The sequence below is a fragment of the Pseudomassariella vexata genome (assembly GCF_002105095.1).
Source record: "Pseudomassariella vexata strain CBS 129021 chromosome Unknown BCR38scaffold_4, whole genome shotgun sequence".
Classification (NCBI taxonomy): Eukaryota; Fungi; Ascomycota; class Sordariomycetes; order Amphisphaeriales; family Pseudomassariaceae; genus Pseudomassariella; species Pseudomassariella vexata.
Window position 1 is genome coordinate 35,722 of NW_024467959.1, and position 25,931 is coordinate 61,652.

The window sequence follows — 25,931 nt, forward strand, 5'->3', positions numbered from 1 at the left end:
TTGGAACGGAACAAGCGAGGCGGCTCGCCCTAAGGAGCTGTTACGCGCTTGTCAGGCATCTAGATGTGTAGGTCAGTCGCTTGAACATAATTCTTGGTAAAGGAAAAACACTCCGATATCGTCAGGAGAAATTTCCCCACCCCCTTTGATCTTATTCGAGCCTTCTTGGTACACAATCATTTCCGGTTGCACATTGGACTGGGCCACGAAGACTTGGGCTAGTTACAGTTTGGTAGGCACCGTCCCACACAAGATCTGATCTTGGTCAGACAAGGCGTGGTCCGTGGGTTAGTTATTCTGTCGTTCCGCATAAGCAAATTCACTATGGCAGATTAAAAAAAGAGTGGAAACCAGTTGGTCAATAGTTCGCCTTGATGCCATGGCTATAGCCAGGAAAGAGTATATTATACGTGGCAGAACTGTGAGGAACGGACGAATATCTAGAAAAGAGAGCTAAATTGCTGCAACAGAAAGCCCAAAATGAGTAATATGATTATTATATTCTCGATGAAGTAGGTCCTGTATACGTAGTACAGAACCGCATTTAATATCGTTTAAAGTACCTCCTCTTAGAAGGTATATTAATTTCTCGTATCCATCGTATATAATATTTTTCGAAGGGTCTACGATGATATTAGGGCATATAAGCGTAAGTTAATACTCGTGTAATCTAGTATCGCTCCTTAATACCTACTATTATCTTCAACAACACTTCCCTAAAGCTAATAGTACGTACTTATAGAGGCCCAAATTCTATCGTCATGTTAATAACCACAGAACGTCGGCACTAACCGCTCTTACAAGGCCCATGGGGAGCCACATTCTCCGCAGACTCCGGCTTTATATTCGGCGAGCAGCTCGGCAATAACTATTACATCCTCTGCCGCCGATTAAATCGCCAGCCCGTACAATCGCCCAATGCCGCCTGGCGGGGCGATACGCAGTGACAGCACGCCTCCCGGTGCTGGCAAGCAACTTTGATCTACGAGCTGATTGGGGGAGACTATTCACGAATCGTGTGGTGAGTTTCGATGGTTGACATTAACTTAATACGTGCTATTCACTATGTGTGTGTTGTCGTTTAACGCATCATGTCGTACTTCAGGAACGGGTGGCTTTGTGTAAGCACGATCTAACATGAACCACGGTGGAAGTAGGAATTCAATTCTGAACAACGGCTTGCAGATTCTGAAAAATGTTTCTACCGCACATGCAGTACCCTGTCAGGTACCGCAAAGCCTCTAAGTCTGAAAAGCGGTACGATGTATTGCTGCTTTTTAACTATCCATTGGTATACTCACTCTTCTTGTTGTTGTTGTTGTTGTTGTTGTGGATATAGCAGTAACTAGTGAAAGCAGCGGGCAGCCTCTTATTCCTTTTGGGCTTGGCGGTACCTAGCAGGCTAGCAAATTTATTGCCACCAATGTATCTTCATGATATCATTCAACCTCCACTCCACAGCCCTACGGCTTTGGTAACCACTAGCCCCTGTGTTCGCCCACATTAAAAGCTGGGCCAATCTATACTTAACGCCCAAGCCTGGCAAGTAATGCTTGCATTTGACCAGCCATTAAGCGCCTTTGGTCTGACGGTAAGACAATAATAGATATGGATCCTGTCTTCATGCCCTCTGCTGGCGTCAACGCTTTGAACCTTCTATAGCACGGCAACGTAACGATGTCTGGATTTGCGATTGTCATCTATCATTCCAGCAGGGATTCTTTTTTCTGGGTGGGGGGAGGGAAGAAAGAGAATTGAGAGTCTATTTTTGGACAGGATACTCCCCCCGGAATCCCTCAAAGTCGGCTAGGTTTAGGTTTGCAGTTGCAAGCAACGGTATCCCGACGGTGATCGCATCTTTAAATCGCTGGAAACATTACCGGTGAATATAGACAAGTGTGACACAAGAATGTGACGACTAGAGGAAATCTACAATACGAACATCGGTCACGAAGTTGCAGCCTGATAACCCGGCAGACGATTACTGTCTGGGTCTGGGCCAGGAGGCTGGCTTACGGCTGATGCGGCGCGGTTACGACCACTAAACTGCGCTGTGATCCAGTCAAACAGGGAAGGATTGCTCGTAATGAATTCTAAAAGTTACCAAAAAACTGCTCAGCCACGGCTGGGGAGCATATCGTCTGTCGCGTTTTTATTTATTAGCGGCCGCTGCCTCCCAAGTGCTGCCGGTTCTGATGTTGCTGGAGTACTGTTTATCTTGATTCCAGCCAACACGTTAATCCTCAACCTCTCGTCGGAAAGAAGACGCGTCTTTCCAACACTTTCCCACCAAACATCAAACCTCTTATCAATCAATCGGAAAAATCGATTCAATCGCATTTGCATAACACGTTGAGCTCGTACTTGCCCAAGATGCAGACCTTTGAGGGAATCTGGAACAAGCGCCAATTAGTGCCCTGCTGGGTGATTCAAGTCCTTTGCGCAGGCATCTACGGCATCGTCGCATGCCTTCTGCTCGTCACAGCCGGCTACATCTCCCGCAACAAAGACCAGATCGACTCCAACTACAGCTACCTAGGCTACAGCGCTGACGATCTCACCAAGTACGCGGCCGCGACTGGCGCCGTGCTCCTCGTCTTCTGCATCTTCACCGTCGTCATCGACATCGTCGAGTGCATCTTTTACTCCAAGCGCAAGCTGAACCCGGTCTTCTTGCTCGTCACCTCCAGCATCAAGACCCTCTTCTGGGGCATTCTCTTGATTCTCAACTTCATCGCTGCCGGCCGCGGAGACGGTAGCTGGCTCGGCATTCTTTTTGGCATCCTCCTCGTCTCGACCAGTCTTACTCAGCTTTTCATCTCGGCCAAGTTCACCCACAGAAAACGCAAGGGAACCTTCGTGGCTGGTGGCTACAAGGTACCCGGCTTTGGTGGTGTCGAGGCGGGCGCTGGTGGTGGCCCGGACAAGGTTACTAAGGAGTAATATGTTCGTCACGAGTGGAGACGTGGTAATATATGGTTGGGTTCCACGAAGAGCTAGCTGGAGGCAATCGCATGTTGTTTAGTTTCAGTCAGGCTCGGAAAAAGAATACAACCGCATATTTTCGTGGTTAGTGGCCAGGTACAAGACGAGGGTTGTCAATTGTGTGACGCAGACTGAGTTGTGGAGCGTACAATCTGTAGGTAGACTTGGCTGACGAGCGTACTTGTGTCCCTGTGTTCGATTGTGCATCATATGTTTTCTGTCGCCAGTAGTCGAACAGGAAACCAATCACGTCCGAGAATAGAAAGAGTCTGCTCTCTATCTACCGCGATATCAGTCCTACCGTTTGAGTTCCGCTGAGGGACGCATTCCTTGCACTTTCGAATCAAGGTCTGTCCTTGAAGATCGTGGCGGTGAACTCAAAGCTATATATACTGCTGGCTCTGATGTTGTGCTAGGCTCATCCAGCCGCTGCTAACCCATAATGAATTGATTCCACTCATCAACGTGGAATACAGCTAGCAATGACAGATCAAAGCAGTGTGCTCATACTTCCTCTTATCTTGGCCGATTCGAGAATTAACGCACCAAAAATCCCAGGATGTTAAGGCGGTGATTCGGATCGTAGCGCCGGGAAACGCCGTCTCCTGGATTGACGGTCGCGTCACTTGGGTTTATGTCTAACACCGTTAGACCCGATACACCATGCTCCAGAAGCACCCACAAGTCAGTATCTTCAAGATCGTCGGTGCCCCGGGTGACGATGGCGTCCCGACGACTCAGAAGCGCTGCATCGCCAGGGCTGCGGATGCCCATTATGGAGACATAGCAGGGGAGGGGCAGTTGGCGATCCGGGGAAGGTCCTGAGGTCAGGTCGGTGTGTGAAATCGATGTGGTCGTGAGTTTATCTACGTCATATTCCATGCCGTGTTCTGGTATGGCAAGTCGTGGTCCTGGGTAAGGCTGGGTAAGGGTTCCATATTTCCAAGATATTTAGACTCCAGTCATGCAAGTGGTGTGCTTGATCCTCTAAAGGACGAAAGTAGACTAGGTGGGGTTCGATACATATTTCGTATGACTCCCTTGCGTGGGCTATGCGATTTGTCTTCGAGTCCCTCACTGCCTCGACCACGAAAGGCGCCTGTCACCTTACAAACATGCCTCGGCCTTTCGTTTGCGGATTGCAGTGCTGCTAATCTTTGAAGCAAAGTTCTCGGTCTTTGTTGGCATGTCTGCGATTTCCTCGGCATCGAGCACATCCACTTCAAACATCTCGAGCGGCTTCCAACCCAGCTCCCTTCTGCGATCGTTGACCGCACCACCGCCTGATCTCGTCTCACCTGAAACAACAAGTGCGCCGATGTTCTCCTCGGTGATAGTAGGGCCAAAGGCGTCTTGAATCTTGACGCACTGGATTGATATTGTGTCAGCCCGAAAAGATGCAGTAATCTCACCATCTTTCTTCGCTAGCTTGGGTTCCAGACCATCTTTCCATCCATCCTTCTGGAGCTCAACCATGGACGAAAGGAATTTGATGACGTTGAGAGCTCGGTCCTCCCAAGGTTGTACGTATTCAGCGTACTTTTTGTTCTTCAGCAGTTCGTCCCCAGTAATACCGATGATGAGAACACAGGGTTTTGCCGTTCCTTCTGCTGGGATGCTGAGTAGCAATGCAGCTGCTGTGAGGAGAAGTTTGTGGCCAGGGTGAAGATGATCGAAGGTCCCACCCAAGCAAACTACATCGTGGCCTGTGATTTGAGGTGGCTGAGTAGGGTTTGATGCTTCCACATTTAGAGTAAGGCCCCCTTCTACGACCACAATTTGGTCCTGTCTCAGCGGTTGCTTGCCTTCGAACATCTTCAAGTACGTGGAGAGAAGCTGATGCCCAGCCTCATTGCCAACACCAAAGACGTACTTCCATGGATGATAGGCAGACACAAAGGTGACCAGATCCACGACAACTGTGTTGTTCGATGCAATTGCCGGTTTGGAATCAGAAGTAGGCTTTCTGGTCAGGTCGTGGTCGACGAGCACAACTCGAACATCCACAGAGTCACGTCCTGCACCGGCATCAGTGGCCACCCCAAGCTGCGCGCATATCACTGAGACGATGCTGTAAATGCCAGCCAGAATCGACTGGACTTGTGTCCATGACAACGATTTTTGTCTCTGAGACCTCCCAGACAAGACGGGCGAAGCTACGGCAACAATCAGAAGGGCGCCGCTTGGAGAATTCTGGTCCTTCAGCTTTGCGATGGCGGACTTGAGTGACGGGCGATAAGCTGCGCTCAAAGCCACTCGATCGGAAGGGTGCGGCGGGGGTGGAAGGAGCAGTAGTGATGGCAAGTTGTTTTCTTCCATGGTGGACGGACTCCGTCGGCAGATTTGGTGCAAAAGTTAATGTGAAAGCAGGAGAATACTTTTTATACGTTCTGTTTGCCAGTTACGGGGATACAGGGGGGGTTTTCAGGGAAGGTGAATCCGAACCAGTTGAAGTTGCCTCATCTAAAGCTGTTGAACAGGGTGGTTTCGCCTCGGCAGAAGCGGGGACAAAGGTGGCCGACGATGTTCAGGCAGTCCTTTGGTCGCTTATCGCATTCAAGCGCTGAGTTCCAGATCAAACAGATTCTCCTGGAATTTTGGTAGGCTAACTGTTCTCAACTTGCAAGTCTTGATTTAAGGGATGAGTACAGCTTGGGTAGTATATGCATACGATTGATGGTGGGTTGTTGTTCGACCATCTATTACAAGTTAGAGTGCGTAACCATCAGTGGAAGTAATTACTGAGAGTGGGGTCACTTTTGAGGTCTGCCAGCTGCCAGGCTCCTGAGCGAGCTTGTGTGCGTCAGAACTTCCAGCTACCGAGGCGAATCTTAAGCAAGTTGACCAAGACTTTAGTTGAATTGATGGCAGCATCAGACCAGAACAGCAGCAGTTGACTATTGTGCTCACGTACCGGCTGCATTGCAAGCTGTCAATCTCGCATCTCTAGGGCATCTGCAGTCTGAGGTCTGGATTCATAACTTAGCACTGTTGTAATAAGGTTCGAAGTGAGACATTCGTCCTGAAGCGCCTGCATTGAGAGGCTGGCCGCTGCGCCGTACTGTATTATTCCAAGTCCCTCTCAAATTGCCCTGCGTAGCAAGTATTAGGAATGAATGGCTTTTTGCTGTCCAAAAACATTTGGGTCAACCAACATCACTTGTCAAATTCCCTGGCCCTCTATCTGCCTCATATTTTTCTCTCTTTTGCCTAGGATTCACCTGGTTTCTTGGGAAGCTTTTCGGTGCTTTTCAAGCTTGCCAATCCTCTGGGCCGTTGCAACCCCAATCACCAAGACAAACGCGAAAACTGAACTTGACTTGCTGCCCAACTTGTCGATCTCACGCAGCGAAACCCCGACAACCAGGCGCAAAGAACTGCAATTCCTGCAATCCCGACGACTGTCTTCTCCTCGGATTGCTATCCACGATCGACGAGGATATTCTAGCAGAAGTCTTCATAGCATTATCTCGAGCAACGAAGTTATCCGAGTTTATCCCACCTAGGCGCCAATAGTTTCTCCAACTTTTGGACTGCAGTTGCCGGCATAACCCCAGCAGGCTTGCCATAACCCGCGGCAGCTTTTGCGACGTCTCCAGCCGCCAGAAGAAATCGAATGCCACCCCTTTAGACATTGTCGACTACTTGCCTCCAACTGTCTGCGTGCAAACTCCAACGACCACATTAAAGATTTCCGACATTGTGGCAGCGATCCTGCTGTGAGTTGGGAAAGCAGGCATGAATCAATCACAACCGTACGGGGCTGTAGCCCCGCGACGGACTGCGACCTACGGCTCCCAGCATCAGAGCGACGAACTGCACATTTCGCCGACAATGAGCCACAGCCACCAGGCTCAGTTATCCCCTCGCGACTTCACCACGGCGCCAGCGAATCCCCACATCAAGCTGGAACAGCCTGCAACTGCCTCGCAACCTGCGACTCCCGCTTACCATCAGGGCAACTCCGCGGTGCCGAATGTCCTACAACCGGGAGTAGGAGCGCTAGGTGGACGACCAGCAGCAATGAGCGCCAACACGGCTCCCACGCTACCCACGATGTCCGGAACAATGCAACACTCGCCGAGCGAGTATACGTCGCCCTCCTCGAAACCACCTGCTTTGAGCTTATCGCATAGCTATTCTCGGTCGAGTCCCACAGCACCATATGAACAATCCAACACAACCTACAGCTCATACACACCTACGACACCTGGAATGTCGCTCGCAGGACCCTCGTCGCAGCTATCTTCCCAGGACAAATATGGAGCTCCAGGCTCCCAACGGAATGTGTCCAACACGCCATTGGGGCTCGCAGACATCCGGCCGCGCGCTGACTCGAGCCTGAGTGAAGGGAATGCCGCTGGCTTCGGCTCTGATGCACACCCCTCGCCTATGCCCAGCAGCTACATTGCCCCCTGGGCCATGTACTCTTTCGACTGGTGCAAATGGCCCTCTCAGGGAAACGGAGCAGGCAAGATAGCCATCGGAAGCTACCTGGAGGACGGCCACAACTTCGTGAGTAATATTTGCGCCCCCAACGCGCCGCGGGGCCAACGTTTCTGACATCTTATCTCCTATAGATCCAGATCCTTGATACGCAGATCGTGAACACCCCTACCGAAATGTACACTCCGGGCTCATCAAAATTCTGCCTGGAATTCAACAGGATTGCCGAAGCGACGCACTCCTACCCGGTTACTCGCCTGCTGTGGGAGCCACCTTCTTCCCAGAAGCAGACTACTGATTTGCTGGCTACTAGCGGCGACCACCTGCGTCTGTGGTCGTTACCAGCCGACCAAGGGGGCTCGTACACCAACAGAATAAAGGATAAATTCGGCAGCCTTGGTAACAACGACCCTGGTCACTCTCGCAGCAAGTTGACTCCTTTAGCGCTGCTATCAAACTCCAAGACTCCGGACCATACCGCTCCTTTGACCTCTTTGGACTGGAACACCGTATCCCCGAGTCTAATAATCACTTCGTCCATTGATACGACATGTACTATCTGGGACATTCCTTCCCTGACCGCGAAGACCCAGCTCATAGCTCACGACAAGGAGGTTTACGACGTCCGTTTCTGTGCCAACAGTGTGGATGTATTTGTGAGTTGTGGACAGGACGGTAGTGTCCGTATGTTCGATCTGCGCAGCTTGGAACACAGCACTATCATCTATGAGCCTACTGCCAAGGACGATCGAGGTAATTATGCGTCTCGTTCTGACAAGAAAACCGCTGACCGTTGCCCAGATGCGAACGGTGGCAGGATAAGCCCTACCCTCGCCCAGCAGACAATGTCGAATGCGCCTCCATTGATGAGGCTGGCTGCTTCTCCTCATGATGCCCACCTGCTAGCCACATTTGCGCAAGATTCGAACGTGGTTCGAATCCTTGACGTAAGACAGCCCGGCCAGGCCCTTCTCGAGCTGCGAGGTCACTCAGCAGCCGTAAGCAGTATCGAGTGGTCACCGAATAAGAGAGGAACCCTTGCTTCGGGCGGAGATGACAGCCAGGTCTTGATCTGGGATTTGACGAACCCTCCAATGAGCTCGCCTTCCCCAGCTGCTAACACCGGCCCCGACAAACATCTCACACCAGTCGCTGCCTGGCAGTGCGACTATGAAGTCCACAACCTGAGCTGGACTACAGCAAATGGTGATGCTGGGGAGTGGCTTGGTGTTGGCGGTGGAAGGGGCATTTATGGTGTCAAGATGGCTTAGACGTAGCAACAAGCTGGAGGGAAACGAACCATCATAACAAGGGGGCCAATGAGACACGACACGAGAAAACAGAAGAAGAATCGTGCACCGTTGGATTGAACCCAGAGTTATTACCACTAGCGTCACAGAGTTATCCCTGGAATCAAGTGGGAAGTGATGGTAATTACTCTGGGTTCACCTATTGGCCGAGGTTACCGCGATGCTGCTGTTGCCGCATGCGCCGCCAGAATACATGGTCTTCGATTTCATAGACTTGCGCGTTGTCTGCTTGCATCATCATCGATCAAGATGACAGCTTTGCCCCACACCTTTCTCGAGGCGACATGCTCCAATGCCCGAGGAACACTGCCGAGATCCCGGTACTCTCGGTCATAAACGGCCGGCTTGATCCTTCCACTCTTAATCAGAGGCAGGAGTGCCTCCCAGATGATGGTCGTTTCATGGGGATATCGACGGCCGGTCTCGCCAAATCGCTGGAAAATGTTTGTTAGAGATGCGATTTGCACCGTCACTCTGGGCCGAACCTGCTATGGTCGGGCCTTGGGGGATAGGAGTTGGAGAGATGGGAGGAGACAACTTACATAGCCGATCAGACTAGCCTGTTTTAATAATACCCGATTCATCGCTACTTTCTCCAGATTCTCCCTGTTACGGCCCGCGAAACCAACCACCAAGGCGCGGCCTCGATGCGCTAAACACTTGATACTCTGCTCCACCAGGCCTACACTATCGAATACTACATCAACCCCGTTGCCGTCTGTCAGCGAAACGACGCGGTCCCACCATCTGGGGTCGGCCTCGTAGTCAATACAGGCCTCGGCGCCAAAAAATCCAGCTAACCGGCACTTGGCCGCCGAGCCAGCGGTGCCAAACACGCGGTAACCCAGCGCGGAGCAGATTTGCACCGCGGCTAACCCGAGACCGCCGGCAGCGGCATGCACCAAGACCGTGGAGCCTGGCTTCAGCACGCCAGGTAGAGACAGCGCGCCGTACGAAACGGGCAGCGTTGCCGCAATGCCCGCGGCTTCGGCGTAGGACCAGCTGGGCGGAACGCGATAAACAGGGTAGGAAGACGGGAGGACGATGTACTCGGAGTAGGAGCCGGCATATGCGCCGAACACTCCATCACCGGGACGGAAGGGGCTGGTGGTGGGAGAGGAGAGAACGAGGCCGGCGAATTCGAGGCCGAGGGTGAAAGGAGGTTTGATGTGGCGGCGGTTGTTTTGGTGGAGGCCACGGGCCTGGTGGGGTTAGTAAAGGTTGAGTTAATGATATGGAAATATCCAGACGTGGACCGATCAAGGCAAACACAATATAGGCCACTGCGTTTGATTCGGCGCCAGTTGAACAGCAAGAACATTGCCAATTACTTTCCCGACGCATTCTTCACTCATGTGATGACTACCGAGGAAGGAGAGGTAGATATACATATAGTGTGTCCACAAAGTTTACTCCAGCTGCCTTGACTTGGATGAGGATCTCGTCGTCTTTGGCCTTCGGTTTAGCGACTTCCGATACACGGAGTTCACCATAGTTCTGAGTTCGAGTCAGCGCTTGCAAAAGAGATAACCCGCTCCTCAACATTATTGTCGCCACGAACCTCCACATAGCGATCAACCACCACTGCTTTCATCTTGATCGAGATCCTATTCCAACGTAGAGAACCGAATTGTACAAGCCTTTAGTTGTCTTCGACTTGGCTACGGTATCAAACATCTTAAATCGTCGCCGATATCTTCAAGGCTCATAAAATACGAAAACTTATTTCACATATCGATTTGGACTTGACCGAGCTCGCAAGTCAAGTAACGGTAATTGGAGTTGGTTGCAACTTTGCCGCTCCTTCCTGCAGTGTTGTGGCGGTGCTCTTGACTTCCAGCCACGTTGGTGGACCAGTTAGTGCAGTTCGACCCATTAGTCTAACCTCTATCGGGATTAGGGACTCAAGCTGCAGCTGCATGTGTCCGCTCGACCTCTAGATTCCACATTGCTCGAACGAACGCGACTTTGTAAAGAAGGTTGCCTTCCCTTCAACATCCAACATCTTGCGGTCCCAACGCTCTTTCTTTCCCTTTCAAACACGTTTGACAGTACACACAAGAGTTTCCCTGCCAGCGTCAAAATCACTGTCAGCCAAAATGAGCGGCCCCCGAGATCACGAAGTCGACTCAGACGAGGAAGAGGACTTCAACCCGGCGCCCGCTGACATGAGCGACGATGAGGGTCAAAACGGAGACAACGATGAAGAGGAGGCCCCTCGTCGCAAGGCATCACCTGGACATACCCGCAATGGTGCCGACGACGATGAGGATGACGAAGAGGAAGAAGACGACCAAGATGACGTGAACGCGCGAAACGACGACGATGACGAAGAAGACGAGGATGAGGAAGAAGAGGATGAAATCCAGGTGAGTCACGCTTGTTAATTTAAGCATTCTGCATACTCCAGGAGTCTAACCCGTTTACCCCGCAGGGTCACCGTCGCAAGCGTCGCAAGGACAGACGAAACGCCTTCTTTGATATCGAAGCCGAAGTCGACGACGAGGACGAAGGTGAAGACGACGAGGAAGGCGCTGAAGATCAAGAGGGTTTCATCGAGCACGGTGATCCCGAGGAGGCCGACTTCGCTGCTCGCGACGACGAGAGAATCCACCAGGACCTTGACCGCAGACGCCAGCAAGATGCCGACTTTGATGCCGAGCGAATGGCAAGAGAGTTGCAGCAAAGACATGCTCACCGTCGTCGCGCGCCCGGCATGGGCGAAACCGGCGCTGTCCCTCAGAGACTGCTTCTTCCCAGTGTTGATGACCCCAGTATCTGGGGAGTACGATGCAAGGAAGGCAAGGAACGCGAGGTTATTTTCTCCATCATGAAGAGGGTTCAGGAAAAGATGGGCACAAAAGATGAGTTGGGCATCACAGCAGCTTTCGAAAGAGGCGGACCCAACTCAGTCATGAAGGGCCTCATCTACGTGGAGGCTCAACGCCAAACCGATATCTTACAGGCCCTCGAGGGAATGCTGAACGTTTACCCGCGAACCAAACTGTTGCTAGTCGATATTAAGGAGATGCCCGATCTTCTTCGAGTCCAAAAGACCCCCACGCTCGAGCCCGGCTCATGGGTGCGACTTAAACGACCAAACAAATATGCGGGTGACCTTGCCCAGGTTCTCGACGTGACCGAAAACGGTCTTGAGGCGAGGGTGCGATATATTCCTCGACTCGACTACGGCATGCGCGATGAGCACCCGGGTGCTATGACGGCCGACGGCAAGCGAAAGCGTCCAGTAACTGGAGCACGTCCACCCCAGAAGCTTTTCAGTGAGGTAGAGGCGCGCAAAAGACACCCCCGCTACATCACTGGTAACCCGAATACCAATGTTTGGCAATACAACGGTGATGAATTTGAGCAAGGTTTCCTGGTGAAAGATATCAAGATTCAATTGCTTGTAGTCAAGGACGTCAATCCCACCCTCGAAGAAGTAACTAAATTCGCGTCGGGTGGTGATGATGGCGTGGAGAACATTGACCTGAAGTCTCTGGCTGCTAGCCTGAAGGATAGCTCTACAAATGTCACTTACCTTCCCGGCGACGTCATTGAGGTGTATGAGGGCGAACAGAAGGGCGTCGTGGGTAGGGCAACCAATGTCCAAGGTGATATTGTCACCATGGACGTGACCGAAGGAGATCTTGCTGGCCAGACTATCGAGGTACCGACGAAGGGGTTGCGCAAGCGATTCAAGACTGGTGACCACGTCAAAGTCATTGGTGGCAGCCGATACCGCGATGAAGTTGGTATGGTCGTGAGCATATCCGAAGATCGAGTTACTCTTTTGACCGATCAGACAACAACGGAGATCATTGTCTTCAGCAAGGACCTCCGAGAAGCTAGTGACCTTGGTGGACAAGGCGCTCTGGGCCAGTACGAGATGCTTGATCTCGTCCAACTAGATCCCACAACGGTTGGCTGCATCGTCAAGCTCGACCGAGAGTCCATGGTCGTCTTGGACCAGAATGGCGATACTCGACAAGTCATGCCTTCGCAGATTGCAAACAAACTCCCAAGGCGAAAACTTGCAGTGGCTGCAGACCGCAACGGGTCGGAAATTCGACCGGACGACGTCGTCAAGGAATACGGTGGCATGAGCCGCCAAGGCAAGATCGTCCATATTCACCGCACCTATGTCTTCTGCCACACAAACGCGACCAATGAGAATGCTGGAATATTCGTGTGCAAGGTTAGCAACGTGTCGACCATCTCAGCCAAGGGTGGCCGCGTTACCTCATCGATCGCGTCTGGGCCTGATTTGAACTCCATGAACCCGATGAAGAAGCTGAACCCTAATGCGAAAGGCGATATGCCACCTCCTAAAGCCACCTTTGGCCGCGATCGCCTTGTTGGTCAGACTGTCACAATCAAAAAAGGCGGCTGGAAAGGTTTGCTCGGCCGTGTCAAGGAGACCACCGACACCCATGCCCGTGTGGAGCTTCACACGAAGAGCAAGATCATCAACGTGCCGAAGGCGGACCTGGTGGTTAGAGATGGTGTGAGCGGTCGCGAAATCAAGAATTACGAGAACCGACGCCCTGGAGGCTTCCTTGGGCCACGCCCGGGTTCAGACCGCCCCAACCCAGAATGGAACGGTGGAAGTCGCACGCCCATGACCAACGCCTCATCCCGAACTCCTGCATGGAAAACACCAACACAGGGTCCGAATGGTGGTCGGACTCCCGCTTGGAGCAGGGCCGGTGGCGATGGCGGCCGTACACCTGCATGGGCGGGTGCTGATGGCTCGCGTACGGTCAATCCGTATGACGGCAATCGGACAGCATACGGCGGCGCCGGTTCACGAACTCCAGCGTGGTCATCCGGTGCCAAGACCCCGGCTCCCGACTCATTTGGCCACGGCTCTAAGACTCCTGCCTATGGTGGAGGCGTTTCTGATGCATGGGGCTCCGGCTCGAAGACCCCGTATGGCGCGTCGGCTCCCACGCCTACTGCAAACGGCGGTGATTCGTGGTCTGGATATACGCCTGGCGCTTCAGGCGGATCGCATGCATATGATGCACCTACACCTGGCATGCTAGGTGGTAAGTAACACCCATTCCTTCCATTTGAGGCTGTCGCCATAACAATACGCACCATTTGCTAAAACTGATTACAGCGCCCACGCCCGGTCTGAACTACACTGCACCAACGCCCGCAGCGATGAATGTGAGTAATTTCTTGAAAACCGTATCTTCCCTTTCCCGTCTGCGTCCAGAACAAACTGAGTATAGATGACTAATCTTCTATCATTGCAGGCCCCGACGCCAAGTGCTCAATGGCAAGGCGGCTGGGGCGCCGATGCTCCGACTCCGGCTGCAGGTGTAAGTCAATTATCAGCTCTTGCTTCCTCCTTTTCTGTTGGCCCCGGGAGCAAAGTGTCGTGATCAAGAATCGGGTGTTTTCTCTCGAGACAACTGAAAACCAACTCCTATTTGCATCCACTGTTTTTGGTGTAGCAATTACTAATTTTAATATTACAGGCGCCGACGCCTGGTCCTTGGAGTGCTGAGACGCCCGCCGCACCGAGATACGAGGAAGATTAATTGCTGGCTACATGGTGCAAATGTGAATTACAGACCACCCGCCTTGTCTTTTAGCTGATGGAGTTCCAGGGGATGGTGACATTTGGCGTTATTAAAGAGGTGATAATGCCTCTCACCGTGTTGGCACAGACAACATGGGTGTTGTACTTATAGAATAACAAAGAGGATACAGAGGCAACCATACCTCGCAAAGCTCATTCGACAGGCTTTTTCATATATTCTAGTAATAGCCAGTTGAATCCATGACGACGACCACTCATGCAACTTTCAGTCACCCGTCATTATTTCCAATGGCGGTGGGATCCAGACTTTAGACGAACCGCACTTTTTCAATCCGTGCTGTACTCGCACAGGCACGTCCATAAGACACAAGTTTCTTCCCAAGGTCCCGGCTCTGCGACTCTTGATCGAAAGACTAGCCGACGCAAGGGACTTCTTAATTGGCTACTAGTCAGATCTGTAATATTTCATGGTGGTTTGAAGGCCCCCTCACTCTTGCGAAACACAGAAGGTGCTATCTGCACTTTGTCGGATGTTCTCCCAGTTACACGCTAGCATTAATCCGGTCGTAATCTTCACTCCTTGCGCCTCTTCCATGCCATTTTTATAGTCATTTGATACACAAAAGTTCTCATATAGCGTGCCGCTATAGTCACTGAGTTTAGAGTTATTAGAATGTTAGTATACCTTGACAGCTTCTCGGTATCATCAGGTGGTACTCCTATTCCTCCAGTGACAATTATGACCCCCACCTGGCACTCGAAGTTCTGTCACACAACAGCAAGTTTTTGCCACACATCTTCCGTAGCGCATGATTGGCTTCGGAGGACTATTGTGATACCGCTGTTTACGCACCCCATTGGAACGTGGCCAAGTGTCTGGAAAGCCACTCGGCAGTGGACAAACCGGTGAGGTTGCAGTTTCTTACGTGTCCTCCTTTTCCACCGATTTAGTCGAGAATCATTCTGCGTAACTTGAAGGGTGTTGTTATTGGGCATGGAACCAGGTAGTGGGAGCCGACTACGGTGGGCCGGTTTAAATCTGACCTGTCACGAAACCGTCATCAATCATCGCTGCATTCTTAGGCATCAAGTCCAAAGGAATGTGTCTAGTTGCTTGTCTCAGGGTTCTCAAGGGAGAACCACGTTGACGATACGCAATACTATCGTTTTATTTGTCCGGGCCAGCGACGCGCTATCGCTGAGGAACCGGAGGGCCCTTCGATGCAGATACCGAAAGGGGGCAAGTATTTCGGCCTGAACCGACTGGAGGCGTCTACGCTGTGCCAGATCAGGACGGAAAAAATAGGACTAGCAGCCTTCTTATTCAAGACAGGGGCTTTTGGCGTGTACTCGCCGCTATGCCGCTGTGGCGATGCCCCTGAGACGGCAGAGCACGTAATCCTCTTTTGCGGGCTGTTGGAAGGACCGAGGGAACGATTACGGGCCGCCATCGCACCACGGCCACTATACTCTCGCAGAGACCTCGCAACGGCAACAGGAGAACCAGTAGTTAGTGGGACTATTGTAAGATGGCTGCTAGGGACGGGTCGGACAGCTTCAAGGCCCAGATAGCATCGATCTTCTCAGGGGGGACTTTGTTGGTAGGTTGAGAACCAACGTAGTATGGTAGTGAACGCAACGCAGTCGCCAATAGGGCGAACCGACGACGCAGCGTATGTATTTAGTCCAGCCATTAGGGCACGGTTTGACATACGGGAGTACTAGTAGAGGTACCGGGGGCTTCGAGCCTACGGCGTATTTAATAATAATAATAATAATATTTGTCCGATGTTGCTCTCGTCGTTTTTAGAATTAGCGCCAGCAATTGGTAAGCATAAACGTAGCTGCCGCATAGATGCAGATGTTAGAGGCAATGTGTGGGCGATCTTTGCCGTGATTCGTGGAGGCCTGGCTGACCGTTGTCAATGTCACTCCCCCTTCCGTCCTGTTGCAACGCTAGTGAAGATAGCCCTTGTTCAACATATATGTATTTTGCGGCTTGTAACATGAATAATTGTTACAGAGTAGATACATTGTCTCAGTTAAGGGGCGTGATGCGTACTAGTTACCTGGAAAATCAGACTCCGCATTACATTAAACTATTTAACTTAGTTTTAGCGGCTGCGGAGGAGCAGATTCAGAGACTGAATACTTGAGCCATCTGATAAGAGGCCACGCTTAGAATTTGTGAAGCATTACTGTCTCCGAATATGGCATATACGACTATCTACTATCACTGATCATCAGCCATGTCAACACTCCTGGGGCTCTTGGAGCGGGCGGCTCAGAATGCCGCCAATAAGCGCCTCTTCTTCTACGATGAGCATGACTCCAAAAGCTCGATCACATACTCCAGTCTGTTGATCAAAGCCAGAGTACGTTTTCCTATTTTTATTATCTCCTTTAATGAAAGCGACGACTACTCACATGGTGGCTTGAGCATAGGAAAACGCCAATATCCTTCGCAGCAGCGGTACCATCATTGAGGGCCAAGTTGTCTTGCTTCACTTGGAATGCCACGCCGACTATCTCATTTGGTTCTGGTCGGTCCTGGTAGCCAAGGCTGTGCCCGCGGTCTCCACTCCGCTTCCCATTGACAGGGTGGCTTGCGAGCATCACTTGCAACATCTAGCCAACCTACTTCGGAATCCTCTTGTCTTGACTACAGAGTCTCTTGCCCACCAACTTTCTGCTGCTAGTGGATTCAAGCTCGTGCTTGTCGAAAGTCTTCGGCCTGTTCAAGAGCTTGCATTCAAGGGCGGTTCAACGAGGAGCGATTTCGACGTCAAAGTCACCCATGCTAACGACTATGGATATGAACACCCTGCTGGAAAGCGGAATAATGAGAATCGTTCCACTCAAAGTGCCAACCATGACACCAATGCCTCCGGCAGAACCAATGAAACATCAGCGCCCGTTGAGCATGTCGAGAAGCACGGGGAGAAACACGGGCACATGGAAATCGAAGATCACCTCGACGTCAATGACCGTCCCACCATCTATGGCAATCCTGCCACCAACGGCAGCTCGGAAATTGAGCGATTCTCCAATATGTATGAATCATCTGGGATTTTGGAACACGACACAGGGTCGGAGGCTGTAAGGGAGCCTGTTTCCAATGGTCCAGATCTGGCATTTCTTATGCTCACCAGCGGGAGCACAGGGAACGCCAAAGCTGTAGAGCTGCGACATTCTCAAGTCATCAGTGCTGTTACAGGGAAGGCTCGGCTGAACGTAACCTCGGAGACCGACGTCTTTCTCAACTGGATAGGTCCGTTAAATATTGACAATCAACCCCCCACCCCCAATACCCTTCGTAAAGCAATAGGTTCGACTGACTGAAAATTTAAATGGCAGGATTCGATCACGTTGCCTGTGTAACGGAAATGCACATCCATGCCATGGCTGTATGTGCTTCACAAGTCCACGTCGCGGCCAAACTAGTCTTGCAAGACCCGCTGAGCTGGCTCGAGATAATGGCTGCCCATTCTGTCACTTACTCATTTGCCCCCAACTTCTTCCTTGCCTCGGTGTGCAAGGCATTAGAAGCTAGGACGGCCACACCGCGAATTGACCTGTCGAGGCTCCGCATTATCGTTTCAGGGGGCGAGGCGAACACCGTCTCGACCGGTGTGTCCTTCAACCAACTATTGCGATCCATGGGAGCAGCCGACCATGTCCTACAACCCGCCTTTGGCATGTCGGAGACGTGTGCTGGGTCTATCTACAACAAAGACTTCCCTAACTTGGAGAGAAGGTCCAACATGGAGGACTTTTGCTCCGTGGGGCGTGAAATCCACACCATGAAGATGCGTATTACCGATAGCGATGGGTCCATGTGCTCGAATGGTCAGCAGGGTAACTTGGAACTTAAAGGCCCGGCCTTGTTCAGTGGGTATTATAACGATGCGAAGAACACGAGCACGGCTTTCACTGCGGATGGCTGGTTCAAGACGGGCGACACGGGCTATTTTACCCAGGGCGGGAATCTGGTTTTATGCGGCCGGACCAAGGACTCCATCATCATCAACGGTGTCAAGTACTTCTCGCACGAGCTCGAGTCCGCCATCGAGGAGGCTGCAGAGGATTTGATTGTGCATTCGTACACTACGGCTTTCTCTACCTGGCCCAAGGGGAGCGATGGCGAGGAGGTCGTCGTTACGTTCGTGGGCTCGGACAGAATAACGGACGACGATGATGATGTACTGGCATCCGCGTTCAACAGGATAATCACAGCCACGCTTCTCTACTGCTCTAAAACCCCCCTTCACATCGTGCCAATACCAGCTGAGCGGTTACAGAAGTCCTCTCTTGGAAAAGTGTCTCGTTCTGGGCTCAAGACTGCGTACGAAGCGGGCAAGCTCGACGAGTACCTGGCCGACGCGACAGGTCGAATGACACGGCATCGGAGCTCGATATGGCTACCCCCTAAGACGGAAATGGAGAAGAAGATAGCGGAGATCTTTGCCGACGAGTTTGACCTCGCAACTGCACACATTGGTGTAGAAGATAGTCTCGTCGATATGGGAATCGACAGCATCCGCCTGCTTCGATATAAAACGGCACTCCAACAGCATCTTGGCCTCGAGGATATACCAACGGGGATAATACTCATAAACCCGAGCATCAGGGCGCTCTCTGCTGTTCTTTCGGGGGAAAATGCCCAAGCCGGAGAGTACAACCCTGTCGTTGTATTACAGTCGGGCCGGTCTTCGGCATCGCCAATTTGGTTCATCCATCCTGGACTCGGCGAGGTCCTTGTATTTCTGAATATCAGCAAGTACTTCTCAGATCGGTATATAATTCTCCTGCCTGTGCATTTAGCAGTGTTCTGGCCGCTGTAGAGGATTATTGGGGGTCAGTGCGTTGACTGATGTATACTAACACACCAAACACCGTAGTCAAGTATACGCCCTTCGAGCGCCTGGCTTCAACCCCGGAGAGAAGGTATTTGAATCCATTGACGAGATGACAACGTGAGTATAGCCACCCCTCCCTCTTTGCGATCCCGATAAAACTAGCAAACGGCCACTGCTGACTGACATCTCTCGAGCCGCACAGTATTTACATGCACGCCATCCAACGTAAGCAACCGAGCGGACCGTATGTACTGATCGGCTATTCATTCGGCTCGATGATTGCCTTCGAGATAGCCAAGAAACTTGAAGCCGCTGGGAACGAAGTCGGGTTCGTGGGGAGTCTGAACGGACCACCACATATAGCCTGGCGGCTACAACAGATCGACTGGGGAGAGCTGCTCCTCAACTTGATTTATTTCCTTGGTTTCATCACCGAGGAGGAGGCGCATGAACGCACCGCCGAGTCTAAGAAGGTATGTCTGCGTTTAATTGTATTAGACTGTGTCTATGCTTAATCATTCATTTTTTCCATCTTTCTGTATCAGTCTGTGTTCGTATTTGTGCTCCTTCATTTATTTCTCCCGTTACCTAAGTACTATATGCGAAACGGGAAATTATATTGGCCGATGGGTAAAGTGGGATTTGTGATTGCTGACTGCTTTATTTTGCGAATGCGTAGTACAAGAGAGAAGAGGCACTCAGCAAGGTCATGAAAATGGCCCCGCCCGCGAAGCTGAAGGAACTGGATCTGACGCAAACCAAGCTCGCGCGCTGGGCCGATATCTCCAGTGCACTCCAGGGCCTCGCGCACGACTACCGCCCCGTCGGCTCCGTCGCGTGCATCGACGTCTTCTACGCACATCCGCTGGTGGCCGTAGGCAGGGACAAGGAGGCGTGGCGAGAAAAGCATCTATCGCCGTGGCAGGATTTCTCGAGGGGCGAGGTGAGGTTCCATAACAGTCCTGGTAAGGCTTTCTCAATTCTCCCTGATGGGTATTACAGAGAAGAAAAGTGGGGGGGGGAACCTGTATCTACTGCATGGCTGCATATGTAACAACTCAGCAACTTCACAGACTATTGAAAGCAAGGGCTGACATGTGGATTTCGTCAGGCGCCCACTATACCATGTTGGGACCAGAGCAGGCTTTTGACATGCACAAGATTCTTAGGTCGGCTATACGGGCGCGAGGCGTTATTTGAACATTACCGAAGGATCCAAGGACTTCGGCGCCGGATGGGCTGACTAGATGAGAATATGTTGGTGAGCTGGACGTCTGGGATTTTGGAGCGCATGACAGCGGCCTGGATTGCGGTGTGGGCAGGTAAGCAAGTAAGATGGCTGGGTAGCGACGCGGGCCCAGCAAGTCTTTCATCATTTGTCGACGGGAACAGGCCTTAGACAATATATTTCACTCTAATCAGAAGTTGAATCCAAATTGGTTGTATGACAAAACCCCCGGTTCCGCTATTGGTTGGTTGTGCATCATTCGTATGCGGCTGACTGCGGGGAAGTTAAACTACCACATGTCGTGGAATCACTCAAAATCTCATCTGTCCCTGGGGAACTCCGTAGTACATGGAACCTATTCTTCTCAGCATTGGTGGTGCAGGGTTGAGAACCGTTCAGTGGAGTTCTGCTTGGTCTGGAAAGGGAAGTTATCTGCAGCATGCTTGAACACAGCAGGCGCAGATACGAAGCGAGGAAGTTCGGGGAGATAATAGCTAGTACATTAGATAATTCGATCAGGCGGCGATGACAGCGTGAGCTATGTCTCATTTTTTTGTATAAATGCTCTCGACTTCGCAGGCCTTTATTTGGCTGCTTCTGCACGACACAACCCAAGTCCTCGGCTACTTTTCGTTACTATACAACTAGTATTATGCTCAGTTCCGGTTCCAGCTTCTAAGCCGCAGCCAAAACACGGTTCAAAGATGAAGGCCACACTCATCACTACATCCCTCCTCCTGGGCCTGACCACCGCCGCCCCTTACGAGCTCGTCTCCAAACGTGCCCTCGCCCCCCACGAATGGGCCCGCTCCAAGCGTGATGGCTGCCCAGCCTACCTCGAAGAAGGCCAATTCGAGTTCCCGCACTACATCACCAAGATCAACTCCAGCGCCCCGGACACCGCGTACGGCCCGCAATACTTTGGCGTCTTCACCCCCAACGAGGTGTCCTCAATCTTCTCCTTTGACATCCCTGCCTCCCGCGCCGATGCAAACTGCACCCTCGAGTTCCTGTTTCCCCGACAGGACCAGTTGCAGACTTCCTCTTTTACGTATGAGGGGGCAGGGACGTTCTTCTTTACGGGGTATAACCCCGGCAGTTGCCCGGGCGATGAAACGACGTTTAATAATCAGCCTGCGCCTGGCCCGTTCCCAGATTTCCCGCCCATTCATATGGAGCCTGGGTTCGCTTATACGATTGATGTTGGGCCTTGCTTTGTGGGGGCGGGGACTTGTGTCGCCGGGAGTGAGTTGACTGATCTCCTGTCCTTCCGTCCATTTTGAATCTGGTTACACTTTTCTTTTCTTTTCTTGATGGTCGTGGCTGGGACAATTAGATGCTAATACCTTTTGGCAGAGACTTCGACCAATGACACGCACTTCGAGTTCTTCCAGAACTACGGTGAGTGTCCCATTGGCGTTTACACCGCCTACAGCTACGGTCTGCCTTGCGAGCCACCTTTTTGCTAGGCGGGTGGGATTGCAGGGATGGTGGGAGAGAGGAGAGGGGGCTTCCACCTCGACGAAAAGCGAGAGATGAGATATGAAATGGAATGATAATGTCTAGTAACGCCGGGTTTCACTCATTTCAAATTTCCACCACGATAATCACGCACAATGAAATAATTGAATCCCTCAAGTTGTCTCCTGTATACGACAGATTTGTGTTCATCTCCGGTGGCATTGAGTGCTGTTTTCTCACTTTTTTGTCTCCCTCACTTAGTCAGTATCGCATGATTCGAATAAACCACTCCACAATATAATGCCCATGCTCTAAAAATGTTGAGCAACTAACTATGGGAAGTTGTTACCTCTTCGGAAGTTCACAGAACACACTCGCGTGGAACCTCTCAGTCTACGATATATATTCAATCCACCCCTCCGCCCCCGTCCGCCCCCTTCCCCACACCCTTTTGGCATGGTTTATCCTGTGACTTCCTGAATTTCCTACTTCGTAGATTTTTACTTAAAATACATTAAAGAATATTCGAATTTTCCCTACTGTATTGAACAATAGAGGCGCTGGGGTGACATTGTGCTAGCCTAAATTGGCACGAATAACTCTTGAGTACATGGAGCCATTACATCGGCCTACTCTTAAATGCCAGACCGGGTGAACTCTTTAATTAAGTTCAATGATGCTTATTTCCTTCATGTCATCATTGGATGAAGATTTCCATCTTTATGACACTGATGACGAGATTAGTCCAATTCCTTATGCTGATAAGTTGATTCTGATGCATTCTCTCTGATACGATGAAACAAGATAACTACTAGCCAGCCTCTTACTGCAGCGCAGAGTGATTACCTCCTGCACGACCTGCTTTTCCAAGTGGGAGGGATCAAATATGGGGCTTCTGAAGATATGGCTGCAAGGGTACGATTCAATGGCGAACCTTAGTCCGCTCGTTGCCGGCATCAGGGAGGATTCTAAACTCTCGTCTCAACAGCTCATTGGATAATTTCAAAGCACCCATCGCGGCCGCATATGTGGATGGACTAGGTTAAACTCTAGTCTCAAAGCTTGTTAGCGAGTGATCGATGTCCGGTAATCACTGGAACCTTGAAAGGCTGCCATCTCGATCTTTTACCCCAGCAAATGGTCCCGAACAACAAGTTTGACTACATCACCAACTCCCAGCTTCCTATCGAATATGATATAGAACCTGGCCATTGGACTTACGGAGACAGAACGCGTTTTCCACACATCACCTTGCTGTCCGCAAGCGCAGGGTGACCAATGACTGATGATCGATCCATCGAAACCGACGATACTCAATGTCACAGAGCAACCAGTCACCGCTGGAGACGGGAAAAGGTGACAAACGAGTGGCAATCATTGGCTCCGTCATTCCGCTGACGGTCCTCACCACCATCTTTGGGTTCGCCCGCATCTTTGTGAAGACGGTGGTAGTGCACCGCTTCCAGATTGATGATGGCCTTATTGTCACGTCGGTGGTATGTCTCGGTATAATCCTGCCATGTGTTGCTTTTCTCTACTGACGCAATCGAGTTGGCGACTTGGGTCGCAACGGCAGCATCTATCGCAGCCGTATACAAGGGCTACGGACGGCTCGCCTCTGTCATCAACGAAGAAGACAAGATGACGGTCCTGCGACTATCCGACGCCATCTTCGCATGTGGAATCCTATCCTTCGCACTTCCCAAACTCGCCATTGTGTTCATGATGACGCGCCTCATCAGCCCACCGAAATGGCACCGCATAGTCCTCTGGTCACTGGCGACATTCTGCCTTGCGGGACTCATGGGCAACGTACTCGCCTTGGTGTCGGGTTGCAAGATTGAGGAGAAGTCTAATGGACCCAACATGGTGACGAATATATGCGTCGTGTCTTCGAAAGCCGTGTACTATGCCACCTCCACGAGCGCCATATCGGGCCTTACGAACTTATGCTTAGCCACTTATGCTATGCTAGCTATGCGGAAGATGAGGCTCAATGGAAATAAGAGAGTCGCGTTGACTGTCGCTGTGGGACTGGGATTTGTGTAAGTGGTTTTTGTCCATAGTTACGATTGGTACTAACGTACGCAGTGGAACCTTTATGGCTATATACAAATGTACTCGGCTGAAGATTCTGAGTAATCCTGACTTCAGTTGTGACTAGACCTATCTGGACTTCTGGGAAAAGTGCTGACAGCTCTGTGCAGATGACGCTGCTGAACTTGTCATATGGACATAGTACGCCAATACTCCTCCCTGCCCCAACCCCACCCCCCTGTTCTCCGTCGACGTACATCCCTGACCATCCCACAGCATCGAAGGCTCTGCCACCATCATCGCCGCGTCCATACCTGCCCTACAACCCCTCCTGGATTTACGGAACCGTCGATCCCGACCGTCTCCGCCGCCCAAAACTTCACATAATATATCCCCCACGTTATGTGGAATAAGTCGATTCTTCCGCAAGGTTACCACCCACAACACCATGTTTGAACTAGGAGATACGACTAGTAGCAGCAGCAGCACCACCACCACCGCCGCCACAAAGTTTGATCTCGAGCAAGGCCAGCGCGAAGATTGGCAGATGGGAACGATGAGGATTGGATACCAGATTGACTATGAAGTCAAGTATGTGCAGATAACGGACGGGGATAATATTGTTACGGTCCACGATTTGCAAAACCAAGACAGCTTCCGGGTCACCAAGAACCAGGGGCCGGATGGAGTGTGTACGACTACGGTTGAGGTTATTGTGGCGGCGGTGCCTCCTTTTATACCCCTTAATTAGCATACCAGATGATGGATTGCCTCTGTTCATACTCAACCGGAAAGGTCTGTTTGTTTACATTGTAGACATTGAATATATACAGACAAGTGAGTGAGCTTATCCCTTAGATCGCGGGAAAATGTTCAACTGCATGTTGGTTGCAATCTTGTTGATAACAACCAACGCATGTTAGTCATCACAGCCCCTTGCATCTTCACAGCGAAGTCCACCCTGGCCCCATTCATGTGGCGCTGTGCTCTTCCCTCCGCCCGTTCACTACTGGACTCGGCCTATCCACTCAAGATTCGAACTTGAGTCCCACTCTTGAACAGACCCGGAATAACTCTCACGAACTCCACCTGATAGAACTTCTTCAGGGGAACCATGAGGTCCCGCGTTCCAGGGTACGAAAGTGCCAACCTGGGACTCCACAAGCGTTATTTACTGCCAATTGTAATGATCGTATTCATTGGACTGCTTTATGTCCGTATTTTCCTAATGGCCGTCAATATTGATCTATCGACCTGGACGAAAAGTTGGAGTACCGGAGCCCCCCATGGTTCGGGATGGGTGCGCGACACTGAAAAGTTTAGGATGATGTTGGTATTTGGTGGGATGAATACGTAGAGGCGGAGGGTTTCGTACTATAGAGAATATTGAGCTCTGATGTCTCATCATGAGTGCGAGACATCTCAACAGCTGGGGGAATATGTCGTGGTACCTGCAGGACCGCTACTTCGCTACGGTGTCGATCTCTTCCCCAAACCCATCGCGCCATTTCCGATCGATAGCCACAATGTCAGGGCCAAGTTAAGGGTATTCGCCGTCGCATAGTGGCCCACCAGGTTATACTTGAGTATGTTCCCAAACACCTCGCTGTGCTTGAGGCCCATAGTGGCTACCCCGTTGTCTTCCTCCTTCTCTTGTTCTGATGCTCTCACGATTCTCATGAGGACGCTCATGAGCTTATCCCAAAGCGCTTCCCCGGCATCGAATCTTACCTTTTATTCACGAGGCATCTCACCGAGATACTACTGAAACTCGGTTTTAGCCAGCACCACCTCCCAAGTTTCCCCAAAACGATCAACTCGGCCAGCCGACCTTGTGCTGCATGAGATTCAGTATCATGCTCCTTACCGTATCGCGATATCTCATCTTATGCCTATTTCCAATCTCACTTCTTCGCCCTCCTGCCTCGCTAAATCGTATCGCACGTCAAAACCCATCTTCCTGCCTAGTCCTCACCATCTCATCGGCTTCGTCTGCTTTCCCTGCCACACCAAACCAACTTCTCCGCACCCCATCAACCTGCCTACCCGCC

The 25,931-nt window shown here is 51.3% G+C and overlaps 9 protein-coding genes across 9 annotated transcripts; 6 read left to right on the forward strand and 3 right to left on the reverse strand.

Annotated features, from left to right (window-relative positions):
- The first annotated feature begins 2,080 nt into the window (after nt 1–2,080).
- Nucleotides 2,081–2,985, forward strand: BCR38DRAFT_148791 (uncharacterized protein). Its single transcript, XM_040853698.1, has one exon. The coding sequence runs from the start codon at nt 2,374–2,376 to the stop codon at nt 2,941–2,943; it is 570 nt and encodes a 189-aa protein (XP_040717600.1). The 5' UTR covers nt 2,081–2,373; the 3' UTR covers nt 2,944–2,985.
- A 373-nt stretch (nt 2,986–3,358) lies between these two features.
- BCR38DRAFT_148783 (uncharacterized protein) lies at nt 3,359–3,979 on the reverse strand. The gene has a single exon (XM_040853697.1). It carries the CDS (start codon nt 3,865–3,867, stop codon nt 3,523–3,525), a length of 345 nt encoding a protein of 114 aa, XP_040717601.1. The 5' UTR covers nt 3,868–3,979; the 3' UTR covers nt 3,359–3,522.
- Nucleotides 3,980–4,092: 113 nt separating this feature from the next.
- BCR38DRAFT_337925 (uncharacterized protein) lies at nt 4,093–5,304 on the reverse strand (the record flags this gene model as incomplete). Its single annotated transcript, XM_040855570.1, has 1 exon — nt 4,093–5,304. The coding sequence occupies one exon, from the start codon at nt 5,302–5,304 to the stop codon at nt 4,093–4,095; it is 1,212 nt and encodes a 403-aa protein (XP_040717602.1).
- A 1,303-nt stretch (nt 5,305–6,607) lies between these two features.
- BCR38DRAFT_148814 (WD40-repeat-containing domain protein) lies at nt 6,608–8,864 on the forward strand. The gene is made up of 2 exons (XM_040853699.1): nt 6,608–7,500; nt 7,566–8,864. Exons 1-2 carry the CDS (start codon nt 6,724–6,726, stop codon nt 8,700–8,702), a joined length of 1,914 nt encoding a protein of 637 aa, XP_040717603.1. The 5' UTR covers nt 6,608–6,723; the 3' UTR covers nt 8,703–8,864.
- Nucleotides 8,865–8,947: 83 nt separating this feature from the next.
- Nucleotides 8,948–10,335, reverse strand: BCR38DRAFT_455878 (quinone oxidoreductase; the record flags this gene model as incomplete). The annotated part of the gene is made up of 4 exons (XM_040861847.1): nt 8,948–9,175; nt 9,284–9,943; nt 10,131–10,238; nt 10,303–10,335. 4 exons carry the CDS (start codon nt 10,333–10,335, stop codon nt 8,948–8,950), a joined length of 1,029 nt encoding a protein of 342 aa, XP_040717604.1.
- Nucleotides 10,336–10,564: 229 nt separating this feature from the next.
- BCR38DRAFT_464318 (transcription elongation factor SPT5) lies at nt 10,565–14,546 on the forward strand. Its single transcript, XM_040862669.1, has 4 exons — nt 10,565–11,110; nt 11,176–13,792; nt 13,867–13,916; nt 14,006–14,546. Exons 1-4 carry the CDS (start codon nt 10,841–10,843, stop codon nt 14,132–14,134), a joined length of 3,066 nt encoding a protein of 1,021 aa, XP_040717605.1. The 5' UTR covers nt 10,565–10,840; the 3' UTR covers nt 14,135–14,546.
- A 1,998-nt stretch (nt 14,547–16,544) lies between these two features.
- BCR38DRAFT_336968 (uncharacterized protein) lies at nt 16,545–20,354 on the forward strand (the record flags this gene model as incomplete). The annotated part of the gene is made up of 10 exons (XM_040855498.1): nt 16,545–16,670; nt 16,741–17,056; nt 17,384–17,566; nt 17,653–18,664; nt 18,970; nt 18,996–19,090; nt 19,197–19,271; nt 19,357–19,627; nt 19,834–20,119; nt 20,266–20,354. The coding sequence occupies 10 exons, from the start codon at nt 16,545–16,547 to the stop codon at nt 20,352–20,354; spliced, it is 2,454 nt and encodes an 817-aa protein (XP_040717606.1).
- A 604-nt stretch (nt 20,355–20,958) lies between these two features.
- Nucleotides 20,959–22,142, forward strand: BCR38DRAFT_425431 (ubiquitin 3 binding protein But2 C-terminal domain-containing protein). The gene is made up of 2 exons (XM_040859718.1): nt 20,959–21,627; nt 21,739–22,142. Exons 1-2 carry the CDS (start codon nt 21,087–21,089, stop codon nt 21,849–21,851), a joined length of 654 nt encoding a protein of 217 aa, XP_040717607.1. The 5' UTR covers nt 20,959–21,086; the 3' UTR covers nt 21,852–22,142.
- A 1,077-nt stretch (nt 22,143–23,219) lies between these two features.
- Nucleotides 23,220–24,220, forward strand: BCR38DRAFT_300466 (uncharacterized protein; the record flags this gene model as incomplete). Its single annotated transcript, XM_040854547.1, has 5 exons — nt 23,220–23,339; nt 23,395–23,888; nt 23,935–23,999; nt 24,051–24,081; nt 24,157–24,220. Coding segments are annotated over 5 exons (774 nt in total), but the record flags the coding sequence as incomplete, so codon positions are not given.
- Between the last annotated feature and the right edge of the window lie 1,711 nt (nt 24,221–25,931).

Excerpts from the sequence above, each read along its gene's own strand:
- BCR38DRAFT_148791 (XM_040853698.1), top strand. The coding sequence starts at position 2,374 with ATGCAGACCTTTGAGGGAATCTGGAACAAGCGCCAATTAGTGCCCTGC.
- BCR38DRAFT_148783 (XM_040853697.1), bottom strand. The coding sequence starts at position 3,867 with ATGGAATATGACGTAGATAAACTCACGACCACATCGATTTCACACACC.
- BCR38DRAFT_148814 (XM_040853699.1), top strand. The coding sequence starts at position 6,724 with ATGAATCAATCACAACCGTACGGGGCTGTAGCCCCGCGACGGACTGCG. Across the intron at positions 7,501-7,565 it reads TGGAGGACGGCCACAACTTC|ATCCAGATCCTTGATACGCA; the intron begins GTGAGTAATATT and ends TATCTCCTATAG.
- BCR38DRAFT_464318 (XM_040862669.1), top strand. The coding sequence starts at position 10,841 with ATGAGCGGCCCCCGAGATCACGAAGTCGACTCAGACGAGGAAGAGGAC. Across the intron at positions 11,111-11,175 it reads AAGAAGAGGATGAAATCCAG|GGTCACCGTCGCAAGCGTCG; the intron begins GTGAGTCACGCT and ends TTTACCCCGCAG. Across the intron at positions 13,917-14,005 it reads CAACGCCCGCAGCGATGAAT|GCCCCGACGCCAAGTGCTCA; the intron begins GTGAGTAATTTC and ends CTATCATTGCAG.
- BCR38DRAFT_425431 (XM_040859718.1), top strand. The coding sequence starts at position 21,087 with ATGAAGGCCACACTCATCACTACATCCCTCCTCCTGGGCCTGACCACC. Across the intron at positions 21,628-21,738 it reads GGGGACTTGTGTCGCCGGGA|AGACTTCGACCAATGACACG; the intron begins GTGAGTTGACTG and ends ACCTTTTGGCAG.